The 24,768-nt window shown below is 40.8% G+C and overlaps 1 protein-coding gene across 1 annotated transcript in view; it reads right to left on the bottom strand.

Annotated features, from left to right (window-relative positions):
- AFF3 (ALF transcription elongation factor 3) overlaps positions 1-24,768 on the bottom strand; it is a 534,056-nt gene that overhangs the window by 82,782 nt on the left and 426,506 nt on the right. The window contains exon 12 of the mRNA XM_080814081.1: positions 10,032-10,072. Within this exon, the coding sequence (XP_080670207.1) occupies positions 10,032-10,072 (41 nt within the window). The remainder of the gene's footprint in view (positions 1-10,031; positions 10,073-24,768) is intronic.

Here is a 24,768-nt window from a genome sequence, read left to right as displayed (position 1 = left end):
ACATGTGAGAAAGGGCAACATCCTGAAGAGCTTGGTGTATTAGTACATATGTTCATTTCTATCTTTCTTTTTTTAACTTTTTAAATCGTGGTAAAATATATGTAACATGGAATTTATCATTTTAACCATTTTCAGGTGTACGGTTCATTATGTATAGTCACATGGTTGTGTGACTATCACCACTAACAGTCTTTTTTAAAGAGACCACACACTCTTAAGAAACTTGCATTCGTTATTGTGGGCTCACAGGCACTCACTTTCACTCAGAAGCCCCTCCTATGGCATCCCCACGTGCAAACATGAGGAAGCAGATCCCCACTAACCCTCAGGTGTCCCCAGACCCACTAGACCATTTTAAAGAGCAATTAGTGGCTTCATATAATTCATTGTTTATTTACTCAAAAGACTATAACAGTTTCTTCCAGGCTGCTCTGTTCTATTGTGTAAAATACATGTTTGGGACCTTTTAAAATGTGTGTTATTTACCTGATAGAACTCAATGGCTTCTCTGGAGCCATTCAGTTTTATTGTGGAAATTAGTACTAGGGGGGCTTTTTAAAAGCTGAGTTTTAGACCCGACAGTCTGCATTTGCTCACATTGTTAACGCAGTCAATTGAGCTAACAGCCACCCAAGGGCGGTGGGGGATGCTTACACGGCCTCTCCAGAAGAAGCGATAAGGCCAAGGGGGTCCACTTTTGTGACTATATATGAGTACCGTTGGGCCCTGTTAGGAGAGTACTGGCTCAAAGACTTAGCAATTTTTCTCCCTCTGCAAGGTCCCCCTCAACAGATCTCTACCAGGGATCCTCACAGTTATCTAAGAATCACTGTTTGCTTTTGAAATACGGATTATTTACTTTGAAACAATTAATGAGATCAATTCTTTGGAGACCTGCCAAAAAAGGTGTCAGAAATTGACCCAGATTGACTTTTCTATGTGACCGAAGTAGGAAAATGATGTGGTAGAGACAGCCCAGAGCCTCATCTAGGACCCACAGACCCACAAATTGGCTTTTAGGGGAGAACAGGGTAGATTAGAATATATTACAAAATAGGAATGGTATAAGCAACAGTAATGCATAGATCTTGGGATTTGTTGATGTTTATTTTTCTATAACATCAATGATCCACACTACTGCTATTAAGAGTTTCATATATTTAATCCATACTGTAATATTTTCCTCCCCCGGCTTTTAGGCCTCTTGGTAGGACTTAAATCAGAGAGTATCTCATGGTATCTTGATGAGTGACTCTTCTTAGTGGTGTAACAGAGTAATTACTCTCATATGGACAGATTAACAGAGCACTTTTTCCATTTATCACCTCATTTAATCTGGACATAAACCTAACAAGGACGGCATTACTATCAGCCCGTTTATGCAACTGAGGAAGTTCAGACACAAATGGGTAAATAGCTTGCATGAAGTACACTCTAGCCCAAGTTCAAGGATTCAAAATCCCATCCTTCCTGCATAATGAGGAGAGGTTAGGGAGGGCCAGGCCAGAGGTTTGGTACTTTTTTCCAGAGAGCAGTGATAAGAGGGCCTAATTTGAATTCTTGGCCTTTATTGTTTGAAAGGCACTGAGAAAGTCTTACTGAGTACTCCTTTTGTATAAAGTACTACCTGATACTTAAGATGGGCTTCCTATTCTCCCATCCGCTGTCAAGACCAGACATAAATAAAGAAGGTGAGCAAAGGATGGAAGCAGGCCTCTGTCCACAATTACATGAGGTGCTGATGGAAAAGGTGTTGGTTATTTAAGGTTTCCATGGAAGATGACACTCAATCCTACTTCTGAAGGGAACACTGTGTAGTAAAAGGTGACCCCACCCCTTGCACCAGTGGCTGTCTGGAGCTGGCTTTCAGACCCCTTTCCCTTTAGACATCTATACCCCAGCAGAACGAGGGGCCTGCAGCTCCTGGTTCACTCCCACTGCCTTGCTTGCTCAGACCAAGGCAGTTCATTCTGTGGAGAAGGTCCCTACTTCCTTTCTCCCCTCCTGGGTCTGGTGATGCTACCCATCCTTTATTGTTTTATTTTTTAAAGATTTTATTTATTTATTTGACAGAGAGAGAGACCACAAGTAGGCAGAGAGGCAGGCAGAGAGAGAAGGGGGGAAACAGGCTCACCCGCTGAGCAGAGAGCCCCATGCAGGGCTCGATCCCAGAACTCTGAGATCAGGACCTGAGCTGAAGGCAGAGGCTTAACCCACTGAGCCACCCAGGCACTCCTACCCATCCTTTATATGCTATTCCCAACACCTCCCCCACCGCCGCTCCTCTCCTCTGCTCGGAGAGTACTTCAGGGCCTCATTGCACCCCTCCAGTGGCTTTGATTTCTTCATATATTGATGGGGGGGGGGCAAAGGCGATGACAGAAGCAGCTAAGAGCATCATCAATCAGAATCAGACCACCCTGAGGCTTTATGTCTGTAAGACTTCAGGTAAGTGATGTGTCTCTGGTCACCTGGTTCACTAGGATTTTAGGGAGAGTATTTGGGAAATGAAATGAACTAAAACTCCATTGAAAATGTCATCTCCTCAAGGCCCTTCTGCTGAATCCCTCCTTTCTGGCTGAGAGGGTTATTGTGAGGAGTAAATGAAGTACTGTCCAGGAAGGGCAGAGCGTAGCACCGCCAGATGACTGCTGTGCTAGGAAGACCTATGGCCAGGTGTGCACATGGCGACATTTAATGTGCACAGCAGTTACACGGATGCCTAAGATTCTTCCACCACCTTGTAAGCTCCTGGAGGCTGGGATCCATGGGTAAAGAATTTCTGTGTCTCCCACAGAGACCGCATAATGCCTTTCCCGCTGCAAGGGCTCAGTAGTGTAGACACACTTCAAACGAATGAAGGAAGAAAAGGAGCAGGAATCACTCACAGAGACATTATGGGAGAGAACCCTAAGTCGTGGCCGTGGTATGAATCACAGAAATGAAGAGAGGGGTGGGGAGATAGTGAGGGGCCGGAGGGCATCTGGTCTCGCCCCCTATCTGTGACACTGTGACTCCACTGGTACTGATTTCTAGTTTAATTTTACTCTACTTTAATTGCACTAGATGATTTGAATGCTTTGAATTTCTTTTCCCCAAGTTTTTAATGCCAGTTAGTTCACCTACAGTGTTATATTAATTTCAGGTATACAATATAGCGATTCAATACTTCCATACGCTACCCTGTGTTCATCGTGACAACTGCACTCTTTAATCCCCCTCACCTATTTCATCCATCCCTCTACCATCCTCCCTTCTGGTAACCATCAGTTTGTTCTCTATTGTTAAGAGTCTCTCTCGCTCTCTTTTCTGTCTTTCCTTTTGCTTGTTTGTTTTGTTTCTTAATTTCCACATGCGAGTGAAATCATATGGTATTTGTCTTTCTCTGACTGACTTATTTCACTTAGCATTATACCCTCTAAACTCCATCCATGTTGTTGCAAATGGCAAGGTTTCATTTTTATGGCTGAATAATATTCCACTGTGATAGCTGTCTGTCTATCTATTTATGTAGTTCACATCTACTTTATCCATTCACTAATTTCTTGCCTATTTTTGGACTTTTTTTAAAAGATTTATTTATTTGAGAATATTTATTTATTTGAGAACGAGTGGGGGAGGGGAAAAGGGAGGGGAAGAGAATCTCAAGCATACTCCCCATGGACATGGGGCTCAAACCCACGACCCTGAATTCACAATCTGAGCCAAAACTGAGTCAGACACTAAACAGACTGAGCCACCCAGACACCCCTGGACTGATTTTTTTAATCATTCCATTTCTTCCCACTCTTCATCTGTGTGGCAATTAATAGTGTTTCTCAATTCTGTAGCATCTTACAGGTATGAACACCTGCTTTAACCTGTTAGTGGTGAGCCCCTGACCATCAACCTTGGTCTCCTGGGTGGTCTGCTGCAGTGGCACATAGCCAGTTTCAGGAAAGTATTTTCTACTTTCAGCCCAAAGCTGTCATCTTTCAACCACAAAACATCAGTCCTAGTTCATTCACTTATTTGCTCATTGTTTTCATTCATTCTTCAAGTGACTTCCTGTGTCTTCTAATCACTAGGAGCTATGCTAGGTGCTTGGGATAAAAAGATAACCAAGCCAGAAACATCAGGATTATTAGAACTATTAGTAGAAACAAAATATTAGTACAGACTGAGTTAACTATTTGTTAGAATGTAGAACATGGCGTCTGGCCCCATTCACTTCTGCTTTGTTGCTGTGTGGTGGAGGATGAATCATAATCATTCGGAGTCAGAGGATGTGGAGTTTAGTCTCAGCTCTGCCATGTCCTACCTTGTGACCTTGGATGAGTCACATCACCTAGCTCAGGCTCAGTCTTCTTCTCTGTAAAATGGGCTTCCTAGCTCATGAGGTTGTTGTGAGGATCACAAAATGAGACAGTCAACGTGATAGTGCTTCTAAACTCGAAAGCTCTTTTAAATTTACACGGTATACCAAAAAGACTTCAGTATAAGTAAGGAGTCCCTTGCACTGGAGACAATGCTGTGGGTCTCAAGGGCAGGGTTGATAGACAACCTCTAGAAAGCCATGCTAGCAGCATCTTCAAAATTGGAAATTTAAAATTTCTTAAGAAGTCCTGCACCCCCCACCCCTTTTTGGAACCTTTGAGAAGAGACCAACTGTTAGTAGGACATGGTAACTGTGACTCCCTTCTCAGGACATTAGAGACATTGTGTAAAATGTTACCCAGAAAGTTACACTTCCATGCTGGTGGCCACCCCCAGCATGCTTCCTTTGCATGACTGAAGGGGTCCAGAAGAGGAAGCTGGATGCAAACCCCTCACTTTGTGGTCCGATGCACCACCCCATCCTCCTCCCCTTGCTCTGGGGCCATTTCCAGTCCTGGCTTTGGACAAACACCAGCCCCATGTGGAAGGAAAACCCCTTCCTTTTAGTCTATTTCTCATTTCCTTAATTCCATTACATTCTCCCTAATGGAAAGAGGAGATTTGATGGGTGAGATATATTTGAATGAGCCCAAAGAGGCCCTTCTTTTTGTAAAGCCAGCATCACTCTATGTGGTAAAGCCCCGAGCAGAGGTGCACAGCCATTTCTGCTCACCACTGTGTCTCTGCCCCAGCTCTGCACCTGGCTGAGCACGCAGGATGCGCTAACTGCTCGTGGCACAAGTGAATCAATCAATGGCAGTTGTTTGGATTTCAATATAAATGGATCTTGGACCTGAGATATTGCCAGATGGGCAGACAGGTTACAGTCTGGTGATGCATCTCCAAGACTATAAAAATGTAGCCGTTTCTGGAGTCACACACTGACATTTCAGAAGATGATTATATGCACAATTTAACCACACGGCCACTTGTGCCCTCCAAGTGCCATCGCTTCAACAACTGTTTTCATGTTGGCTTTCTTGCTCATTCCTTTTTTTTTTTTTTTTTTTTTTAAGTCAGGCACAGTCCCCCCCCCCCCGCCCAGCTCCTCTTATTTCCAGCCAAATGTGATTTATTCATATGAAATTATGCTCCATTTTTATAAAACCCAAGTTACTGCAAATGATGCTTGAGGTTTCACAGAAAATATTAATTCCTGATCTCCTGCTATAAAGCATCCCTGCTCGTTCTGCAGCAGCTCTGTCGCTCGGAGACAGATGGAAGCAGTCCAAGGGTATGATTAACTTCTTAGTCCTGGCAATTTCCTAGTGCTCCTCTTGCCCTAGATTTCCAGATTGACCTCCAGCTTCTCTGCAAATGCACAGTTGCTCAGCTTGATAAATCACACGAATCCCTTTTTTGATCACAGTTATCTACTATTTACTACTTATGAGGCGAAGTTAATCATATTCAGAGGCACTTCATATGCTGCACGCATACCCTTCCTTCTCTGAACAGCACTTTGCATATTTTCCACATTACTGGCGATGTGGCAGCTTTCACAGTGCAGCGAGTCTACAGCAAAGACACACCTTTATAAATGAGCCTTGTGCCCATTTATCCTTATTCTCCTCTGCCTCTCTCTACCCTGCCTGGTACAATAATCCATAAGGAGAAAAAAAAAACACCTGGGAGGCACATTCTAAGGAGTGACTAAGTAAGAAAGAGAGTATCCTTTGTAGATTGAGGTTTTCTTATAATTGGCTTGTTTGACCTTTTTGAGAATTCTGCCACCTCTTCCTGCTCTGGTCTCCTACTTTTTTCATGATTTGGGGAATCAGTGGGCCTCTGGTAGGCCAGCTGACACTCAAAGGCATAAAACAGATGAAAAATTCCACAGTCAGCAGTAGGAAAGAACAACAGTGCCATTCTACCCTCATGCAAGGCTTCCTGTCACTGCAGGGTGGCACAAGCTAGCTGGGCTGAAGCCCACATTTGCCTTCCTAGTGTGATCCAGTCTTCAATACTCTGGCTATTTTGGAGGAACCATTAATTCAGCCCATTGTTCAGGCAAAACCGAACAAGGCCACAGGTTTTCATGGGAGGTGACCACAGAAGATTTTTACATTTAGGTAATAGAAATATCATAGTTTTAATTTATCAACGTTGTACACTGATTGCTGTAAAGGACAGAACTTTAAAGCACAGTCTTGGGGCGCCTGGGTGGCTCAGGGGTTAAAGCCTCTGCCTTCGGCTCAGGTCATGATCCCAGGGTTCTGGGATCGAGCCCCACATCGGGCTTTCTGCTCAGCGGGGAGCCTGCTTCCTCCTCTCTCTCTGCCTGCCTCTCTGCCTACTTGTGATCTCTGTCTGTCAAATAAATAAATAAAAATCTTTAAAGCACAGTCTTAACTGTCAGATACTGGATTTCTGCTGGAATGTCTATTTAAACCAAGAAACTAGAGAAATGAAAAGATAGATAAGATTGGCCTTCAAAAGACATCTGGATATTCTCTTATCTCAGATACCCCAAAGGGACAAGATTTCTACCTGCCATTAAAATGAAAAGGGAAAGGCCAACCCTCTTTCTTATAACTCGTCTCATCGGGTCAGGTCTCTAAGACTTGGATGCAGGTTTTCTCACAGGGAAGCAGAGAACAGCCCCTGGCTTCCTTCAGTGTATGCTCATACCTACCAATGACCCCAAGGTCATCATCAAGTTCACATCTTGAAACAAAATGGCTCTACTCTTGTATCAAATGTCCTTGTGTTCACCAGGTACTCAAGGTGGTTATAAGGCTAACTGGAAGTGAAAGGGGCTCACATGTGAACAGACTAGCAAGACAAGAGACAAGAAGAAGTCCATGGGCCTGAGCCAACATGGACTATTCTGTCCAACTGCAGAACTCAGGAAAGTACATTTTAAGGTCTGAAAAGTGCTGCCACTTTCTAGGACAAAATGAAAGTGCTGCCTCATCATAATGGAATTTTATAGCAAGAAGTGATAACAGGCTGAAAACAACAGTTCAGGAAAACAGAATAGTTTATGTCATTGAATGTAGAATAGATTCATACCCTGTTCCAAGTAGCCAGAGATACTAGGGTAAGATATCTACCTTAGGAAGGTCACGACTTGGGGGAAATTTTTTTTTTTTAAAGATTTTATTTATTTATTTGACAGACAGAGATCACAAGTAGGCAGAGAGGCAGGCGGAGAGAGAGAGGAGGATGCAGGCTCCCCACTGAGCAGAGAGCCCAATGCGGGACTCGATCCCAGGACCCTGGGATCATGACCTGAGCCAAAGGCAGAGGCTTTAACCCACTGAGCCACCCAGGCGCCCCAGGAAATTTTTGCTTAATCCCATTGCCGTGCTGGGGTGGTTCCTCTGACAGGTAGATATTGGGCGAGACATGCCGTAGTGTGATCCAGAGTCACATTCATCATTTTCTAAAAAATACTGGTTTACTCAACAGAATAAGTAATATGCTAGAAAATGATGTCTATTACTTGGTAAGTTAGCATTCCCTAATTTAAGAAAATAGAAAATATAAATCCCATGAACTCAGTAGGTGTTTTAAGTCCTAATTTTAAAAAAGGATTTAAAATTCTATCTCCAAATGATTACAGATACTTCTCACTTCTGGAAATTACTTGTGTGGCTCTGAATTCATGGAAAACAGAATAGAGAGAAGGTATACACAACTGCATTGTTAGAACAGTGAAGTCAACTCATTACTTTAAAATGAGCCAAACTCCCCCAAATTTGAACAGAAAAACCTTTAGACATAAGGGAGAAATGCTCTATTACATTTAAAGATGGAGAAACTCATAAGAAGAGAGATTACATTGGGAACCTACTTCTTGGGAATGGACTTCTTTTTTCATAGTATTCTGCTGTTAGCACTGATACAATCAACAGGGGCTAAGATGTTAACTACTAGTGGACTAACTGTTGGTTTTGACGAGGGGTTTTAGATATAATATCAGAAAAAGTCAAGGGGAATAGTACTGCTCATCATTAAAATCATGCACGTTTTCTATCCAGGACAGAATCAGGTATCTTTTGGGAAGCAGCCTTAGAATGCATTAGTTCTGGTCTTTGTATTTGCAGCCATGTCTTCAAAGGAATTCTCTATTTTCCTGAAGTAGGTTTTGATTCATTCTACCAAAGGTCATAATGAGGTTTTGTGTCTATATATATAGCTTCACTGAAATATCATTTATATACCATAAAGCTCATCCATGTAAAATGTGCAATTTGATGGCTTTTAGCAGAGGGCTGTGAAACCATCACCATGATCTAATTTTACAACATTTTCAATACCTCCAAAAGAAATCTTCTAATCATTGGCAATAACATAATATTGTAAACTAAGGGCCTTCACTTGGTTTTCAGTGCATTTTGTTGAAGGAAACTCTTACTTAACTAGTCAAAGAAATATGTAGAGGAAAGGAAATAATGTGTCTGATTTTCAATGTTTCGATCCAGAGTGTCCTTCCTACCAACAGACTCAGAAGCAGTATAGTTGTCAGCTTTTGTGAAAATCCCAGAAGCAATTCCAGGAGATCATGTGGCGGCCCCTCTCAGAGCACACAAGCTTGTGTGGTTGGCATGGGGAAGGCTTTTTCAACTGCAATAAAAATACTCATACTCAGCCTGACACCACAGAGAAAATGCTTTTCAGCCATGCGCACAGATAATTTGCCTAAGTGACAGGTTTTGCCTTGGAGAAGCACTGAACTGAGCTAGTTGACACAGTCAATTATTGTTCATTCAAAAAAAAAAAAAAAAAAAAAAGAACTGAGAAGAAAAGGAAGGTGGTAACAGTTAGCTAGATAATGCTGACATCCTGACCAGCCAGGGGAACATCTCCAGCTGCTTCTAACACCGCAAGACCCTCCCTTGTGGACAGCAACTGGGGCTTCCTCTTCACCTCCTGACAGTTCTTTAAGAAACACACACACACACACACACACACACACACACACACACACCACAATCTTAGTAAATGAAAACTCAAAAACCAATCAAAACAAAAAGGGTCTGGTCTGTTCTTGAAAGGAACTCTGTATGTCCCTGTTCAGCTCTCTTCACACACAGCCTTTTGGGCAGAGCAGGATGTGAAATGCAGCTTGAGTGTGTTTATTGATTAGGTTTATACATCTCGTTCAATAACACAAGTCCGAAAACACAAGCCAAAGCCAGGAGTAAAAAGTCAGGCACTTGGGACCATGAACTGGGATATGTTCACGAAGTACTTCAAGAGAGAATTTCATCAAAAGACAGACAGCTCCTGGTGAAATAGTATGGAAAAAGTCTGAAGAAAACATCTCAAAATAAATGAAGCAATTATTGCTGAAATATGAGTTTAGATCTCCACCAATTCCAAAGTTCAGAATTTACTGCCCCATGCAGGTCTTTTCCTCTACGTTTACTTGTCTCCTGTTTCATTGCACAACAAGGGATTCTTCATACTTTCTATGAAATACAACAAGGCGATTTTTGCAGTAATAAACTCCACACATGCATGACAAATCCAAGCATGCAAAATGTTTAACATCCCAGTTCACAGATACTTTAGGGACAAAATCCGATTATGAATTATATGCCACAATAAATAGGGCTCGATGTTTCATAAAGCAATTTATAGTTCATAAAAATGACAAAATGTACCTGTCAGACAGAGCGTGGAGAGCTGTTCTCTGGGCTGCCTGCTGGAAGGAAGGGCAGAGATGTTTATTTAATATTCTGACTTTAAATTATGTACTCAATCAACACTTTAAAAAATCCGGTCACACATTTTTGCCATGCGGCCAAATATTAAACTACTAGCAACATAGTAGAGAGCCCCATCATGTTAAATGAAGGTTTCCAGAAGAGTTGACAGAAGCCCCTCCCCTCCCCCGAAGCAGACACCTGCCACCAGGGGGCGAGCACGGGGAGGCACGGAGTACTTGGCAGGTGGGGTTAGACCAGTCTCTGGAGACCAGGGGAGAGGATCAGAGCTGTTGCACTTTTATTCTCCAAAATCGTTTTCCCACAGTTTTATTCTACTTTCCTGTAAGAAAAAAATCTGTCTTGGCTCCTTTGTGGCTTCCTTCTCAATGAAAGTGTAATTTTTGACTCAGTTTTCAGATTTATCGAAAAAGTTACCGCAATTAGAAATTGGAACGCCGACTGGAAATGTGATGATATTATGAGATTATTGATTTGTTGAAGACATAGTAATGACGCTGGGGTGACTTTTAAAAAAATCTTTTAGAGATCCATATTGAAATATTTATGGGTACAATTATATGATGTTGGGGTTTGCTTTAAAACATTACATTTGGAAGAAAGGTAGAGTGGGTGGGCATTTATAAATGAAACAATATGGCCTTGCGTTGGTAACTGTTGAAGCTAAGTGATGAGCACACTGGGAATTATTATATTATTCTGGGCATTTTTGTATGTTTTTGAAACTTTTCCTACTACCAAAACTAAGAAAAAGAAAAGGAAAAAGGCCATTATTTCTCCATCAGATTCTCTCAGGTTTGTAATAACTTTTTATCTGCCTTCTCTATATTTTTGTACATTGGCTTTCTGTCAATGAGCATTCTGACACTTCAGAAGGCCAAGGTCACACTCTGTTCTCTGTCTCAGAAGTTATAATTGGGAGGGGATCAAAACATGGCCTGTAAGACCAAGGCTTACTCAGGATGCACCAGGAAATAAAGAGTGCATAAAATCCATGTATGTTACACATGTTAAGTTTACTGCTTACCAGGGACACCAAAATGCTTCCCATGCTATTCCTCATTCCATTTAGACAGCAGACAAAATAGACAGAATCTTCATATTAGAAAAAGAAAATGACACATCAGCATCATCAACCCTATTGTAGAAATGAAATACACCTTGGGTGGGGAGCTTCATGTCCTTGGTTCAGTAAGTCCAACATTTACTGAATTCCTACTGTGTAGAGACTAGTGGTGCTGGGCTCCAGGAGGGACAAAAACAAAAGCACAGTAAGTAGTCATTGTCTTGGAGAAGCTTCATCCCTAGGTAGGAAGTCACACTGGAGATCCAGGGATGACTTGAGGGCACTTATGAAATAACATGTTAATGAAAAGGTTAAGATAGGACAGTGTTAAGAAGATGCAGGTCTGGGGACGCCTGGGTGGCTCAGTTGGTTAAGCAGCTGCCTTTGGCTCAGGTCATGATCCCAGCATCCTGGGATCGAGTCCCACAACCAGCTCCTTGCTCGCCAGGGAGCCTGCTTCTCCCTCTGCCTCCCTCTGCCTCTGTCTGCCAGTGCTCTCTCTCTCTCTCTGACAAATAAATAAATAAAATCTTAAAAAAAAAAAAAAAGAAGATGCAGGTCTGAATGACAACTAATGGTTGGTGGACCAGTAGCACCTCAAACAGTGCCTAGAATTGTTAGCAGGTGCTTGGTAAATATCCAAAGTAAACAGTAAATGAATGAATCCATTAGGGAATCCTTCCCACTGAAATCTGAGCAGAACTTTAAAGACAAGGAGTGTCTGGAATTGAGTAGAGGTGTTTCTTCATTTTGCATTCATGAGGGGGATCACTACTGGCTCTTACTGCCTGAGGTTGGGAATGTTAAAACCTTTCAAAGATCAGGAAGCGCCCCTGTACAGTGAGGACAAGTTCCCTTAAAATCACAAGGGTAACTCTATGGAGAAGCACTACAGCAAAGTAGGAAGGAAAGTCAGATTTGAAGTAAGTCAGATTTGCTTCTGGACCTGGCAAAAGGTACTGGAAAATAAACAGAAGGAACTTCGATAATTCCCATAAATGACATAATCACACTGATTTAAGAAAAAACATAAAGTCTGTGGAACTGCGAATGGCAACCGTAGTCTGGCCCTCAACCTATGTCTGCTTCCAACCACCCTCTCCTTCCCTGAAGGGGATGACAAGGGAGCCAGTCAGTCAATGTCCAGGTTATTGCAGACAATCTAAGGGGTTACTGCTTTCCCCCTTCCTCCTGGTTTCCAGTAAATTAAGGCCCAAATGTCCTGGCATTCCAGTGTCACATAATTAGTCCAAGAGAGGGAAGAAGAATACCCACAGATCATCTCTTGGTGAGGACACTGGAGGGAGCAGGAAGAGGCAAGAAGCCTGAGGAAAACCTGGAGCCCAGGAGCCCCCTCGGATACCTCGGGGGATGGGAATACTTCCTTCTCTTACACTCCCTTGTCTGCACTCTTCTGGAGGGCCAGCCTAGGAGAATGCCCACAAAAAACACCCAGCAAGTGATGGGTCGCCATCGTTGTGCCCATATTTGCCTCCTAAAGGGTTCTCTTATCGCTCAGTAAGATGGTTTTCCCTTTTGGCAGCTATCCTTGAAAAGAACAGAAGTCTCTACTCTCGACTCTGGCTAAATATACAAAAAGAATTTGGAACTCCCCAAAGGAAAGATGGCATGCATTATTAGTACCGTCTCTTGACATCATCTCAGCAGGAGGCCCTGGAGACGGACTCTTCCTGAAATAACAGAAATCATGAGGGATGGGACTACAAGTTCAACAGAAACCTCTCACATAGCCTCTGAAGTTTCCCCTAGCCATGGGTGTCAGTGTTTAAACAGTCTATTGACTCTTTTCTCTCCTGCCTCCAAATACTTCCTGTGGACTTTTGTGATAAGGAAACACCATGCTTTTTGATGTGCAGCCTACAAGAAAATTATTTAGAAAGCAAAATCAAAGGCAAAACAAACAAAAAATGAGAAACTCAGCTGCTCAGCCATCACTAGAGTGATGTATCCCAGGCGGTGGCACCTGTTGAGAATGTCTCCATAGGCCTGATGTTAGCTGAGCACTCCTCACATAAGCTGACCTGGAAGCTGGGGGCAGGGGCTGCTTTTTCCTTAGCAGATGGGTGTGATGCTGGGGCTAAAAGGCTTTGATGTATGTCACGGACATAGGAAGGTTTAGACATTGGTCATCCCACCAGTCACTAAGCGATGTCTGTCTGAGACAGTCACTCTTCAATCTGTCTGCACAACGCGTGCTATCACCCACTTCACGCCGTGGTATTTAGCGCCACTGACTGCAAGCACCACTATTTTCAGTGCCTGGTTTTGATTGTGCTATTTAATTTGCAGTTATTCTACATCATTAAAAACTTTACAGAGGGTGACTCATCATCCATCAGGAAAAGAGATGAGAGTATTTTAACCAGTTTAAATAATTCCTTGAGAAAATAAAAGCTTTATGGCATTAGATTAAAATTGTATGTCATATAGCAAGGCAAAGCCCACATTTTTTTTTTTTTTAACTGCCTCGTCTCTTAAAAGTAGTTTGGCTTTTGCATACTATTTTACTTCATGGTTGGAAAATAATAAAATAAATAAACACTGGAATTAAAGAGCAGAGAAAAAATTACTTAGGTGACTCATGATTGAAGCCTGAAAAACTACTCATAGTAAACTAGATGAATTGCCCAATTTCCTTCTTTCAAGAGTTGTACATTACAGCAACCATATTTTTCTCTTCCTAAATCATCATCTCCTCTAGTAACTTTCCTCTAATTCGGTTCTCAGCAAAACAGGTTGAGAAGGTTAAGAGAATGCTTCATTGATCTCTCCTGAGTTCATTACTCATTCATGAATGACTCTGACGCATAAGTCTACGAGACAAAACAAGTCTTCCACCAGAAATAATCATTTTCCAGGTTCTCTCCAGGAGATGACATGTTTTCTCTGTCTTTATTACAGTAAGCTTGGTGTTTTGGAACATTATCAGTAGACATTCAGGTTTCAATGTATGCTAAATGAATTACCAGTCACAATCTGTTATTGAAGAGAACTCAAAGAGGAAATTAAGTGCCCTTCTTGTAATTGGGTTGTGCACAGAACAAGTTTATGGTTATTGGAGTGGGGAGGAGAATGAAAGGAAGAGGCTGAAATTCAGAAGAGTCTCAGGTTGATCCAACTTCTTTTTTACTTGATAGAAACAGACTAACATGCGGACAGCTCTCTAATACCTACAATGTACAGTACCTACAATGAAGTACCTACGATGTACAGATAATGGGCTTGGCTCGGGTGACAGGGAAAATGGACAAAACCCTCCCCATATTGTACTTAGGGTCTAGAATGAGTCAGATATGAAAAGTTAAACATACACAAACATTCCAGATGACAAGAGCTATGAGGGAGGAGCACAGGGTGCTATGAGACAGACTATGATGGAGATCTCATTTGGAATGGATGGTCAGGAAAAGCTTGCTAAACTAGATAAAGCACAAAAAAAGCTGATGCCTAAAGGATAAAGAAATTACTGACCCATAGAAACAGGAATGAGTGGGGAAGGAAGGGTCCAGGCAATGAAGACAGTTTGGAGGCAAAGGCCTGAGGTAGGCCTAGATCTTTGCTCAACTGAAGAACTATAGAAAGGACACTGTGGGGGAGCTCAGTGAACAGTGGGGGCAGGGGCAAATCTCAAGGGCTCTGGAGGTCAGAATAAGGATTTTGGATATTATCCACAGGGCAATAAGAAGTCACTGAAGGATTTATATTATGGGAAGCTGGGTGAAGGATGTACGGGACCTGCCTATACATTCTTTGCCTTTTATGGTGAATCTATAATTGAAAAGAAAAGAGTAGGGAGCGAGGCAATATAACTGACATTTTTTCAGATATCACTCTGGCTTCGGTGTGGTGAATGGATTTCAGAGGGAAGGGATAATGACTGAGGTTGTTGCAACAATGGAGGGAAGGGAAGTGCATGGTAGCACTGGAGATGGAGAGAGTCTGTGTTATATTCTGGAGGCAGAACTGAAGGAACTGGTGATGGATGGGATGTGGCAGACCAGGTGAGGGGTCAGGAATGAGCCCCAGGCTTCTGGCTTGAGCACCTGGCAAGCATGAAGAGCCACTGATTGGGGCACACAGGACTGGTACAGGAGCAGAGGCAAAGGTAGACTTTAATTTTGGGTGTGTGAAGTTCAAGTTGCTTTTGGGATGTTCAAGTGGAGAGGTTGAGGAGATCATTGGATACATACAGGAGACTGAAGCTGTTAAATGCCAGTAAAGCACAAAGTACCAATAGAGTTTGGGCAAATAATGGTGACAAAAAGGAGATATATGACTGAATTTTCTGGATCTACAGTCTGTCCTTCTCAGAGTAGTAGATTCAGGATTCAAGTGGTTAGAACACAACTTTATTTCTCCACATGTGACTAATCTCTATCTTTTCTGTGAACAGTATCAGGTTTATTATACTGACAGTAAAGTGGGTACCTCTGTAAGCAGCAATTTAAGTTTTTTTTTTTTTTTAATCTATTTGACAGAGAGAGAGAGCGCGAGCAAGAGAGGGAATAGAAGCAGGGGGAGTGGGAGAGGGAGAAGCGGACTCCCTGCTGAGCAGGGAGCCAGATGTGGAGCTTGATCCCAGGACCCTGAGCTGAAGGCAGATGCTTAATTGACCGAGGCACCCAGGTGCCCCTGCAAGCAGCAATTTTAATCATTTGGCTTCACCTGTGTTAGGACTTTGCATCCACATTCAACTACTTGAAAAAACACTATCAACACCTAATCTTCATTCTTCTGTGTTTTGCTGTTACTGAAGCATGCTGTGAAATTTAGACTGGATTCATGTATCTTTACAGGAACTCTGTCTGTTAAGGCCTTACTTTTTTCTTGCCATTTTTCTGCAAGCTGAGACTTGCATTTATTAATTTATTTCATTGCTTAATTTCCTTCTACATCTCTTAACACAACTTATGTGTCATTAACTTAACTTTTATGCTGTTGCTTTTCATTTTAGTCCTAGCTCATCAGTCTCTTTTTTTTTTTTTACTTATTTGAAATTCATTTTTTTTTAAGATTTTATTTATTTGACAGAGATCACAAGCAGGCAGAGAGGCAGAGAGAGAGGAAGGGAAGCAGGCTCCCCGCTGAGCAGAGAGCCCGATGCGGGGCTCGATCCCAGGACCCTGAGATCATGACCTGAGCCGAAGGCAGAGGCCTTAACCCACTAAGCCACCCAGGCGCCCCTAGCTCATCAGTCTCTTAACTTTTTATGTTGTGAGCTTCCATTTGTTGTTTTCAACCCGCTTAGTAATATTTGCAAGACAAATATTAATAGTAATATTATATAATAATTATTATAATTATACATATTATTATAAGTTCTTCCGTTTTCAGTTTTTATTATTATCCAAGTTTTAATATTATCCAATATTATAATAATTATTATATTTATTATTATTATAAGCTCTTCAGTTTTTCCTCTGTAATAATAATGAGTCCTGTGCATTTTCAGATTCCCAGAAATGCTGTCTAGGAGGCAGTTTGTTCAGTAGACTTTGACCTTATCCTGTTCTCTGCAGGGGTCAGGCAGAGTCACGGATGATAATGTAATTGACGATCCAAATAAGAACATTTTGGAGAATGAAAGGGGATGCTACCCAGATGGGAGTCAGGGGCAGCAGGAGAAAACCCTGCTTTTCTGGGCACACTGGGTTGTATGGCTGCTCTAATTAAGACAGCTCTGCACAAATATAAATAAGATCAGGATGAGAAGACAGAATTTCAGGGGCTTAGGAGCTTGTCAATAAAGAAAGCAAACTGTGGAATGGGGTCAGCAGCAGGCAAATTACTTGCATTCTTGTCTCTTTAAGGCAAGCCAATGTTTCTATCATTTTCCTGTTCTCTTCCCAGCCACTCCTCCTTTATTTAGATTCTGCCTAATATGAGGTCCAGTTCATCCTTTTTTAAAAAAATATTTATTTATTTATTTGACAGAGAGAGAGAGAGAGAGAGAGAGAGAGATATCACAAGTAAGCAGAGAGGCAAGCAGAGAGAGGGGGTGGAAGCAGGCTCCCCGCTGAGCAGAGAGCCTGATGTGGGGCTCGATGTGGGGCTTGATCCCAGGACCCTGAGATCAAGACCTGAGCCGAAGGCAAAGCCTTAACCCACTGAGCCACCCAGGCGCCCCAGCTTCTTGCCTTTTCTGATATAAATAAATTTTCCTGGCTTCTTCCTGTACTCCTCTCCTTTTATTACTAAATAGGCATTAAAAAATTTCCAGCAACACAAATAAAGAACATTCCTGGGGAGAAGGGAGAGGAGAAGAGGCAGAAGGGAGAGGGGAGGATGTTAAAATGTGTACTTTGAACAGCTTTACAGTAATACATACTTATGTTAATATAAAATGTTTTCTATTAATCTACTTTAGTATTTTTGCTGAGTTACCTTAAGACATTGAAACAGGGGTTCAGTAAGGTCGACTTGCTTATAGTCACAGAGCTGGTAAGTAATGGAACCAGGCCATCAAGGTACCAGAGAGCACCCCAGCCCTGCCTTTGCCTCACCTTGGACAATTCCTGGCAGAGGGTGAAGGGAAGGGGGCCAGAGAAATTTGGAATTCTGCCACTCTCAGTGTAAAGAGCTCTGGTGGGATGCTGAGTGGACACTAAGACACACAGGGGCAAGCTTCCTAGAACTCATCCCACAGAGCAATTTCAATTCAGGCCAGACCTCGAGCATGGCCAAGAAGATGATGGCCTGTTAACAACTCTCAACTTTGGCATAACAGGTAGATGCTAGGTTCAGTCACTTCCTACTTTGTTGCATTTGCCAAATGCTTTTTAAAGCTTTCAACAAAATCCTTATGCTACCTCAACACAGTGCTTTGGTGGAGGCCTATTCACTTTCTACCAGCCTTGGTAGGTGTTTGATTATTATGAATGCGACTGGGGCCCAAGTTGTGTGGAATATAAATGTGACTTTGTTATTGTATGAAGATGAGAGTTACACAAATGTTTTGATAGTTTTGTTGTAATGCAACCTATGTTTGAACAACCAACATCTTAAGTCTGGCTTTATGATTCACTTAAACACCTTTTTTACTCAGACAAAAGAGCAGTATTTGAAGGTAAAAATAGGTTTGTAATGGTTAAGAAAGAGTCTTATAATTGTGCTTTGCAAACCAATTTTTTTTTTTAACATAAAATAAAGTTAAATTGATTCTGGCTGTGTTCTTAATAGTATTGGCATTTTCACCTCTCAAAAAACCACTGCCTCAGGGTTTATATGTGAAAGTGTTTTCACATGTAAGATGTAGTAATCACATACTCTTCCTTGAGTGGTTCTGGACTTTTAAGAATGAATCCCAAGTTGAAAGAAGTGATATCCAGAGACATATTGTTGAATTGACCTCCCCAGAGAGACAGTCTATCTAATTTGCACTTTTCTAGTGTGGAGAAGACTGTCTGGTGGCCTGACATTTTGGGAACTGTCTGGTCTGCTTCTAAAAGATGGTCTTCTTTGACTCAGCCCAACCTGTTGGCTGCAAATCAGGTCAGGATGGAACTGGCAAGTGCCAAGGGGTGTTGAATTACGACAAATGATTATGCTCCATGTAGAAACAACAGTCTGACAGTCTCCTGAGAAAAGCTGTGCTATGAGATAACCAGTCCCACTCGGAGAAGATTTGGAAAAACACAAACAAAAATAAAACTTTGCAAGTGCATATCTGGACCAAACACCTGAGTGACTAGGTAAACCCTTACTAAATGAAACCACTCAAGCCTGGATCTGAGTGATAGCATATACTCAAAGGAGCATCCACTCTTTGAATAGTTACACTTCTGAAGAAGCTACTGAAGATAAAAACCATTAAAGTCACAAGACAAAGGACTATTCCTCTGAGTTAAATAGCTTTGTCCTCTGGTGGGAGAATTCCACTTCCTCTGCCAACCAGGAGCTCTGCTGGCAGCTGTATTTGAGAAGAGCCTGCCTTCAACTCTTGATGCATGGCCTTTCTTCTGTTCTCCAAATGGAGAATCTATTTTGTTGGTACTGATATTCACCATTAAAAAAAACTTAGCTTAGTTTCAAGAATGTATCTCCTCTATGAATTCTTGAATTTAACAAAGCAATGATTCTCTGTTTTTGTGTTAACTGTATGTTTGCCCAAATTTAATGGCTCATCTTTTAGTTTTTCTATAATTTTCTCATTTCCCAGATTTTGTTCAGGGTCTTGCAACCGAAACTAGTCACATCCTATGGTCCAGGCTGGTTTGGCACAACTAAACCTACATAAATCTCAATCGGGTCCTCAGAAGAGGTCTGAGGAAACATTTTAGGAAATAGGGTTGTGGGGCCTTTGTACATCTTGCTCAGTGACATTTAAGTCAGCTGATAATTTCAATTTTGGAAATTATTATTCATTAACATGAAACAAAGGCCATTACATTTTTGGTCATTTACCTATGCTCATGCTTTGCACAAATGCATATGAAGAGTGGCATGATTTAATAAAATTGGCCATACTAAGAGAATTTTGCATTTGCTTTTGGTGACACTAAAATTTTATTGATGTATTATGATTACTTAACTAAGTTTTAGGACTCTTATCCAAATAAAAATGTCCTACTATACATATGAGTTTCCGCTAACTGTGACAGAAGTTTCAAATAGGTGCTTACTTCATACACATGACAAAGGCCTGACAGGCAGTCGTTTTCAATTTGAGTTATTGCTCTGTTTCTATATTAAAAAGAAACCAATTCATCAATATGATTAAATTGGATATTTAGCTTAGGGATAACATTAATGCAAGATTAAACATAAAAACAAATATAAACTACTCTTTCTTTTTTTCTATTTTGCTGTAAGTTTAATATATGTAATATATGCTTCTTTTTGTACATTGAGGGCAGCATTTTTCCTGCCATTTAAAATTTACCTTAAATGTCTGAAGTTAAATTACCATAATGAATATCGCTAATGTGTCTTATTTAATGTTTGGCACTTAGTAGGCATTTAAGATGACTCTCAGAATGACTCTTACGTAAAAATTTTTTAGCTCTTGTTTGACTACAAATAACATCTACAAAACAGTTCATTTCTAATGTAGGAGAAACTTGATTTTGGAGCCTTGCCCCTCAAACCTGGTCTTGATTACTGCTTCGACTCCTGTTTATATAATTCTACACAAGTTTGGCAGGATTCAAGAGCACATACCAGGGTGTTGGCTTTTATGAATCTCCTGGGATGTGAATGTCAAGCTGACTGGATGAACTCTGGCCACAAATCCCAGACAAGCACAATGACTCTATTTATTCAGACTTGGCTGCCTGAATGCAGATTGACTCTGTGGGTAATAAATTTTCACAGGCCAAGAACTCCGGCATCAACCAAGCTGATCCTGAGAAGAAAAATGCACCCAGGGAAGTGGAGCAGGGCTGCACAAACCTCCTATGTTTTTATTCCACGTCTGCATATCATTTAGCTAATTCATTTGGTCACTGATACACATGCACTGCCAATGGCTTCAGAGGTTCTTTTTGAAAGCTCTGCTTTCTGTTATGTAATTGTCATATTAAAAAGTAACAAGGGAAAAAATGAACAGCACCTCTTACGACTGGTAATCTGCTTTCAATATTACACCCCACACTGATGTGAGTTACCCAGTGGCCTCTATGGTAAAAAGCAGAGAATTGAGTGGGAATGTTTCTGTGCCTCCCCGTTAGAAACCAAAGGCGACAAAAAGCAATGAGAACTGCAATTCAGTGCTCGGAGCAATAGCACCTATAATCTTGACATCTTGATGCAGCAAGGCTTTAGATTCATTCTGAGAAGGCTGGGATTCTCTTTGAGAGACACGATTAGTACTCCATGCATTAAAAATAAAAAAAGAACTGGCTCTTTAACTTGGAGTTTTATGTTAACTACCTAGATATCTATTAAATTAATCATGTGCTCTCCAAATATTGATTGGGGATTAAAAGGTAACTTTTGTTCATTGTAAGATGTAAATTACGCCAGTAGGAAAATTTCCCTCTACAGATTATATCCAATGATCAGTGCCTGTAAAATTAAAATTGTCAGTTTGAGTGGATAAACCATGCTCATTTAAAGAGGAAAAATGCAGTTATATAATTAAAATGAAAAGACTGCCTGATATGTGTGGATAATGTAATTACTAGGAGCTGCAGGCACATATGTAGCCATTCAATTTGGATCCCTGCTTCTTTGCTCTCCCTGAGCTTATATATTTGTCATCTCTGAAACATTGTCTGCAGTTGACATTCTCTCCACTGCTCCTTGCTGAAAGTCTTAATCATCTGTTCTTTTCCTCAAGCCTTAGCTATAATAATTTCATCTAGATATTTGCTGTGTCTGACTTCCTAAGCTTTCCCTGACTTGAGAGGCAGAGCTCCTCTTTTTACCAAACTGGGAAACATGAAATATAATTAATCTCCCTCAAGTCCCTTAAAAAAATTCCTTTAGTACTTGAGACTTCAGGAATAATTTTATCTTAAATCTTCTAATTTCTTTGTATTCTTACATAATAACATTGGCCTTTGGAACGTTAGAGCCAAGAGTTACAGAAAAGGGGATCTAAATAAATTACCACCCTATCAGTATCTTTCATTTACCTAAACAAGAAAATGGATTCTCGTATTATTTATCCTAGTCCCATTCTGAATGAACCTCATCAAGTATGAAAATTGTAAGAGCGAGCATAGGAATATGCTTCCATTTTAATTATAACCCCAAACTGTCTAGGTAAACTTTGTCACAATCTCAGCTCCAGATGTCAAATTCTGCTCCCCTTGAAAGGGAAGGGTGTAGAGAAACCCATTCTTTTAGTTTCAGGGGCTTCTGTTTGAGATAAATTCTGAACACTTGTAAATTCAACATGGCGTGGTGGTAAGCATATTTAAGAAGTGGCTATAGACATTTCCATGGAGATGGGATAGACCTTTCCTCCTAAATAGGTAGATTATTTGTACATTAGTCTACAGCCACCTTAAGATTTTAGGTTTTACGTTTTTGTCTTCTCTGTCAACACCTTTGATCTTTGGACAGTACTAATTTGAAAAAACATAGTGTTCAGTAAAAGAATAAAGGTAGAGCAAACGTCATTTTTAATACTGGAAAACAAGAAGCAGGAAATACGGTCAATTCAACTCAACATTGTACATGTATTCATGTATCCATTCAGCAAGTATTTAGCACTACTGCTATGCCAAACACAGTCCCTGCCCTCAGGAAACTTTCAATCTCATTGGTAGAGACAGATATTTTAAGAATTAAACATGGAACATAACTAAAATTATGATAAGACTTAAGAAGAAAGGTTAAGATGATTGGGAGAAGGACTAACTAGGAGGTCCAATGTAGATAATGGAGAGGCCCCCTGAGAAAGTGAAAGTTACGTTACACTTCCAGGATAAGAAGGTGTTAGTCAGACTGAAAAAAAAAAAAAAAGAGGAAGGCGAGGCCTCTGGAGGCCCTGAGGCAGCTGAGTGTGGCTTGTTACAGGAGATGAAAGAAGGCCCATCTGGCTAACGTGCCATGAATGAGCTCAATGTGAAGTGAAGAGAAAGAAGTAGGTGAAGCTGGACTTAGTCTAGGGTAGTGTTAGTCATGCTATGGGCTCTGGATTTTATCTCAAGTGAAACAGAAAACTTATTTAAGGTTTTAGACCAAGGAATGAGTTGATCTGATTTATATTTTTAAAAGATCACTGTGGGGAGGCTGCATTATAGAGAGGAAGAATAGAAATATGCTAGTGTCTACTACATTGGTTTAGACTTGCCAGGATGGAAAGAGAAGGGAAGGCTAGTATTTAATTTTGGAGGCTGAATTTATAGCCCTTAGAGATAAAATTAACATTTAAGTGAGGAACAGGGAGTTGTCAAGGATGAGCCTGGTGTTTCTAGGCTTGAACAACTGGGTGTCTGGCAGGGCTACTTTTAGAAATGGAAACAATCACAAGAAGAATATATTTGTGTGTAGGTGGGTAAGGGGTGTCAAAGACCAGAAGTTCAGTTCGGCACAAATTGAATTTGAAATGCTTGTGACACATCCAAGTGGAAAAGTCAAGTAGGTCTGCAGTTCAGAAGAGAGTTCTGAGCAGAGGATATCACTTTAGAAATTGTAAGCATATGAAAAATGAAGGTCATGGGAATGGATGAGATCACCTAAAGAGAGAGAGAAAGAGGAAAGGAGGGAGAGAGAGAAAGGAAGTGGAAAACAGCAATCATGAATAAATGCTGAGAGCCTACAATATTTAAACTTGGGCAGAGGAGAAGCAGCCAGCAAAGCAGTCTAAGAAGAAACAGTCAGAAGGGCAGGAAGCAAACCAGGAGTTTACTGTTAGGCACCTCAAGAAAAGTGGGGTGATCAATAGTTTAATGTGGTAATTCTTCTGGTAAGACAAGAGACTGAGAAGAGCCAGTATGTTTGGCTCTGTGGAGGTTACTTGTGACCCAATTCATAGTTTTGATGGGGCAGTGGGGCAGAAAGGAGTCAAAAAACCAAGGCCTTAAGTAACTGAGAGGAAATGGGACAGACTTGATAAAAAGAAAGCAGTGTTCTCATGTAATAGGAGTAAAGGAGGGGATGAGTGAAGATAAAGGTACTTGTGTAGATCTGGTTATGGGAAGATGAGGTTTTCCTATTGGATGCCAGTCAGCCAGGGTATGCACTAGGATGAATAAGATACAGAATAAGATTCAGGTTGCTTACTCAAAAAGTCAGAAAGGTAGAAAACAAAATCCTCCATTATCCACATATTATCAGTTCTGTGATGGAGAATACTCAGGGAGAAAACCTATAAAATGCTATCACTAGTGAACTGTTAATAAGTTATGTATATATAATTTAACTCCTAGAACAGCCATTTGAAAAACTATGCAAAGAGATATACTAAAAACATGATAGATAAATAAAAAAAGAATTCTGCAGAATGTTCAAGAAACCTATAGGAAGTCAGGGAAAGAAAACAAAAAAATGAAAACAGAAAGAAAGGGAAAGTGACAGAAAATCAAAAATAAAGTGACAGACTTAAGCACTAATATGTCAGTAATTATATTAAACACAAATGTTCTAAATACATCAATTAAAGACAGAGATTGGCAAAATAAATAAAAAAATATGACAACCATACAGTACCTGTAAAAAACTCACTTCAAATACAACAGTATAGGTGGGTTGAATGTAAAAGAATGGGAAAAGTTACATTATATAAATATCAGTCAAAAGAATGCAGCAGTGGCTTTATCAGTATCAGATAAAGTAGACCTCAGACCAAAGAAAATTACCAAAGATAGAGTGGAACATTATAGAATGATAAAAACTCACTCTAGCAAGACGACACAGCAATCCTAAATGTTATGACCAAATAACAGAACTGTAAAATATATGAAGCAAAAACAGACAGAATGGAAAGGAGCAACAGACAAATCCACAATTATAGCTGGAGACCTCAACATTCCTCTCCCAACAATCGATAAACTAGAGAGAAAGTCAGAAAGGATCTAGAAGATCTCAATAATAACATCAACCAACAGGATTTGACTGACATTTATAGAACACTCTACCCAACCACAGAAGAATCCACATTCTTTCAAGTGCCCATAAGACATATCCCAACATAGA

The sequence above is a fragment of the Martes martes genome (genome assembly GCF_963455335.1).
Source record: "Martes martes genome assembly, chromosome: 9".
Taxonomy (NCBI): domain Eukaryota; kingdom Metazoa; phylum Chordata; class Mammalia; order Carnivora; family Mustelidae; genus Martes; species Martes martes.
This window is presented reverse-complemented; position numbering and strand designations above follow the sequence as displayed.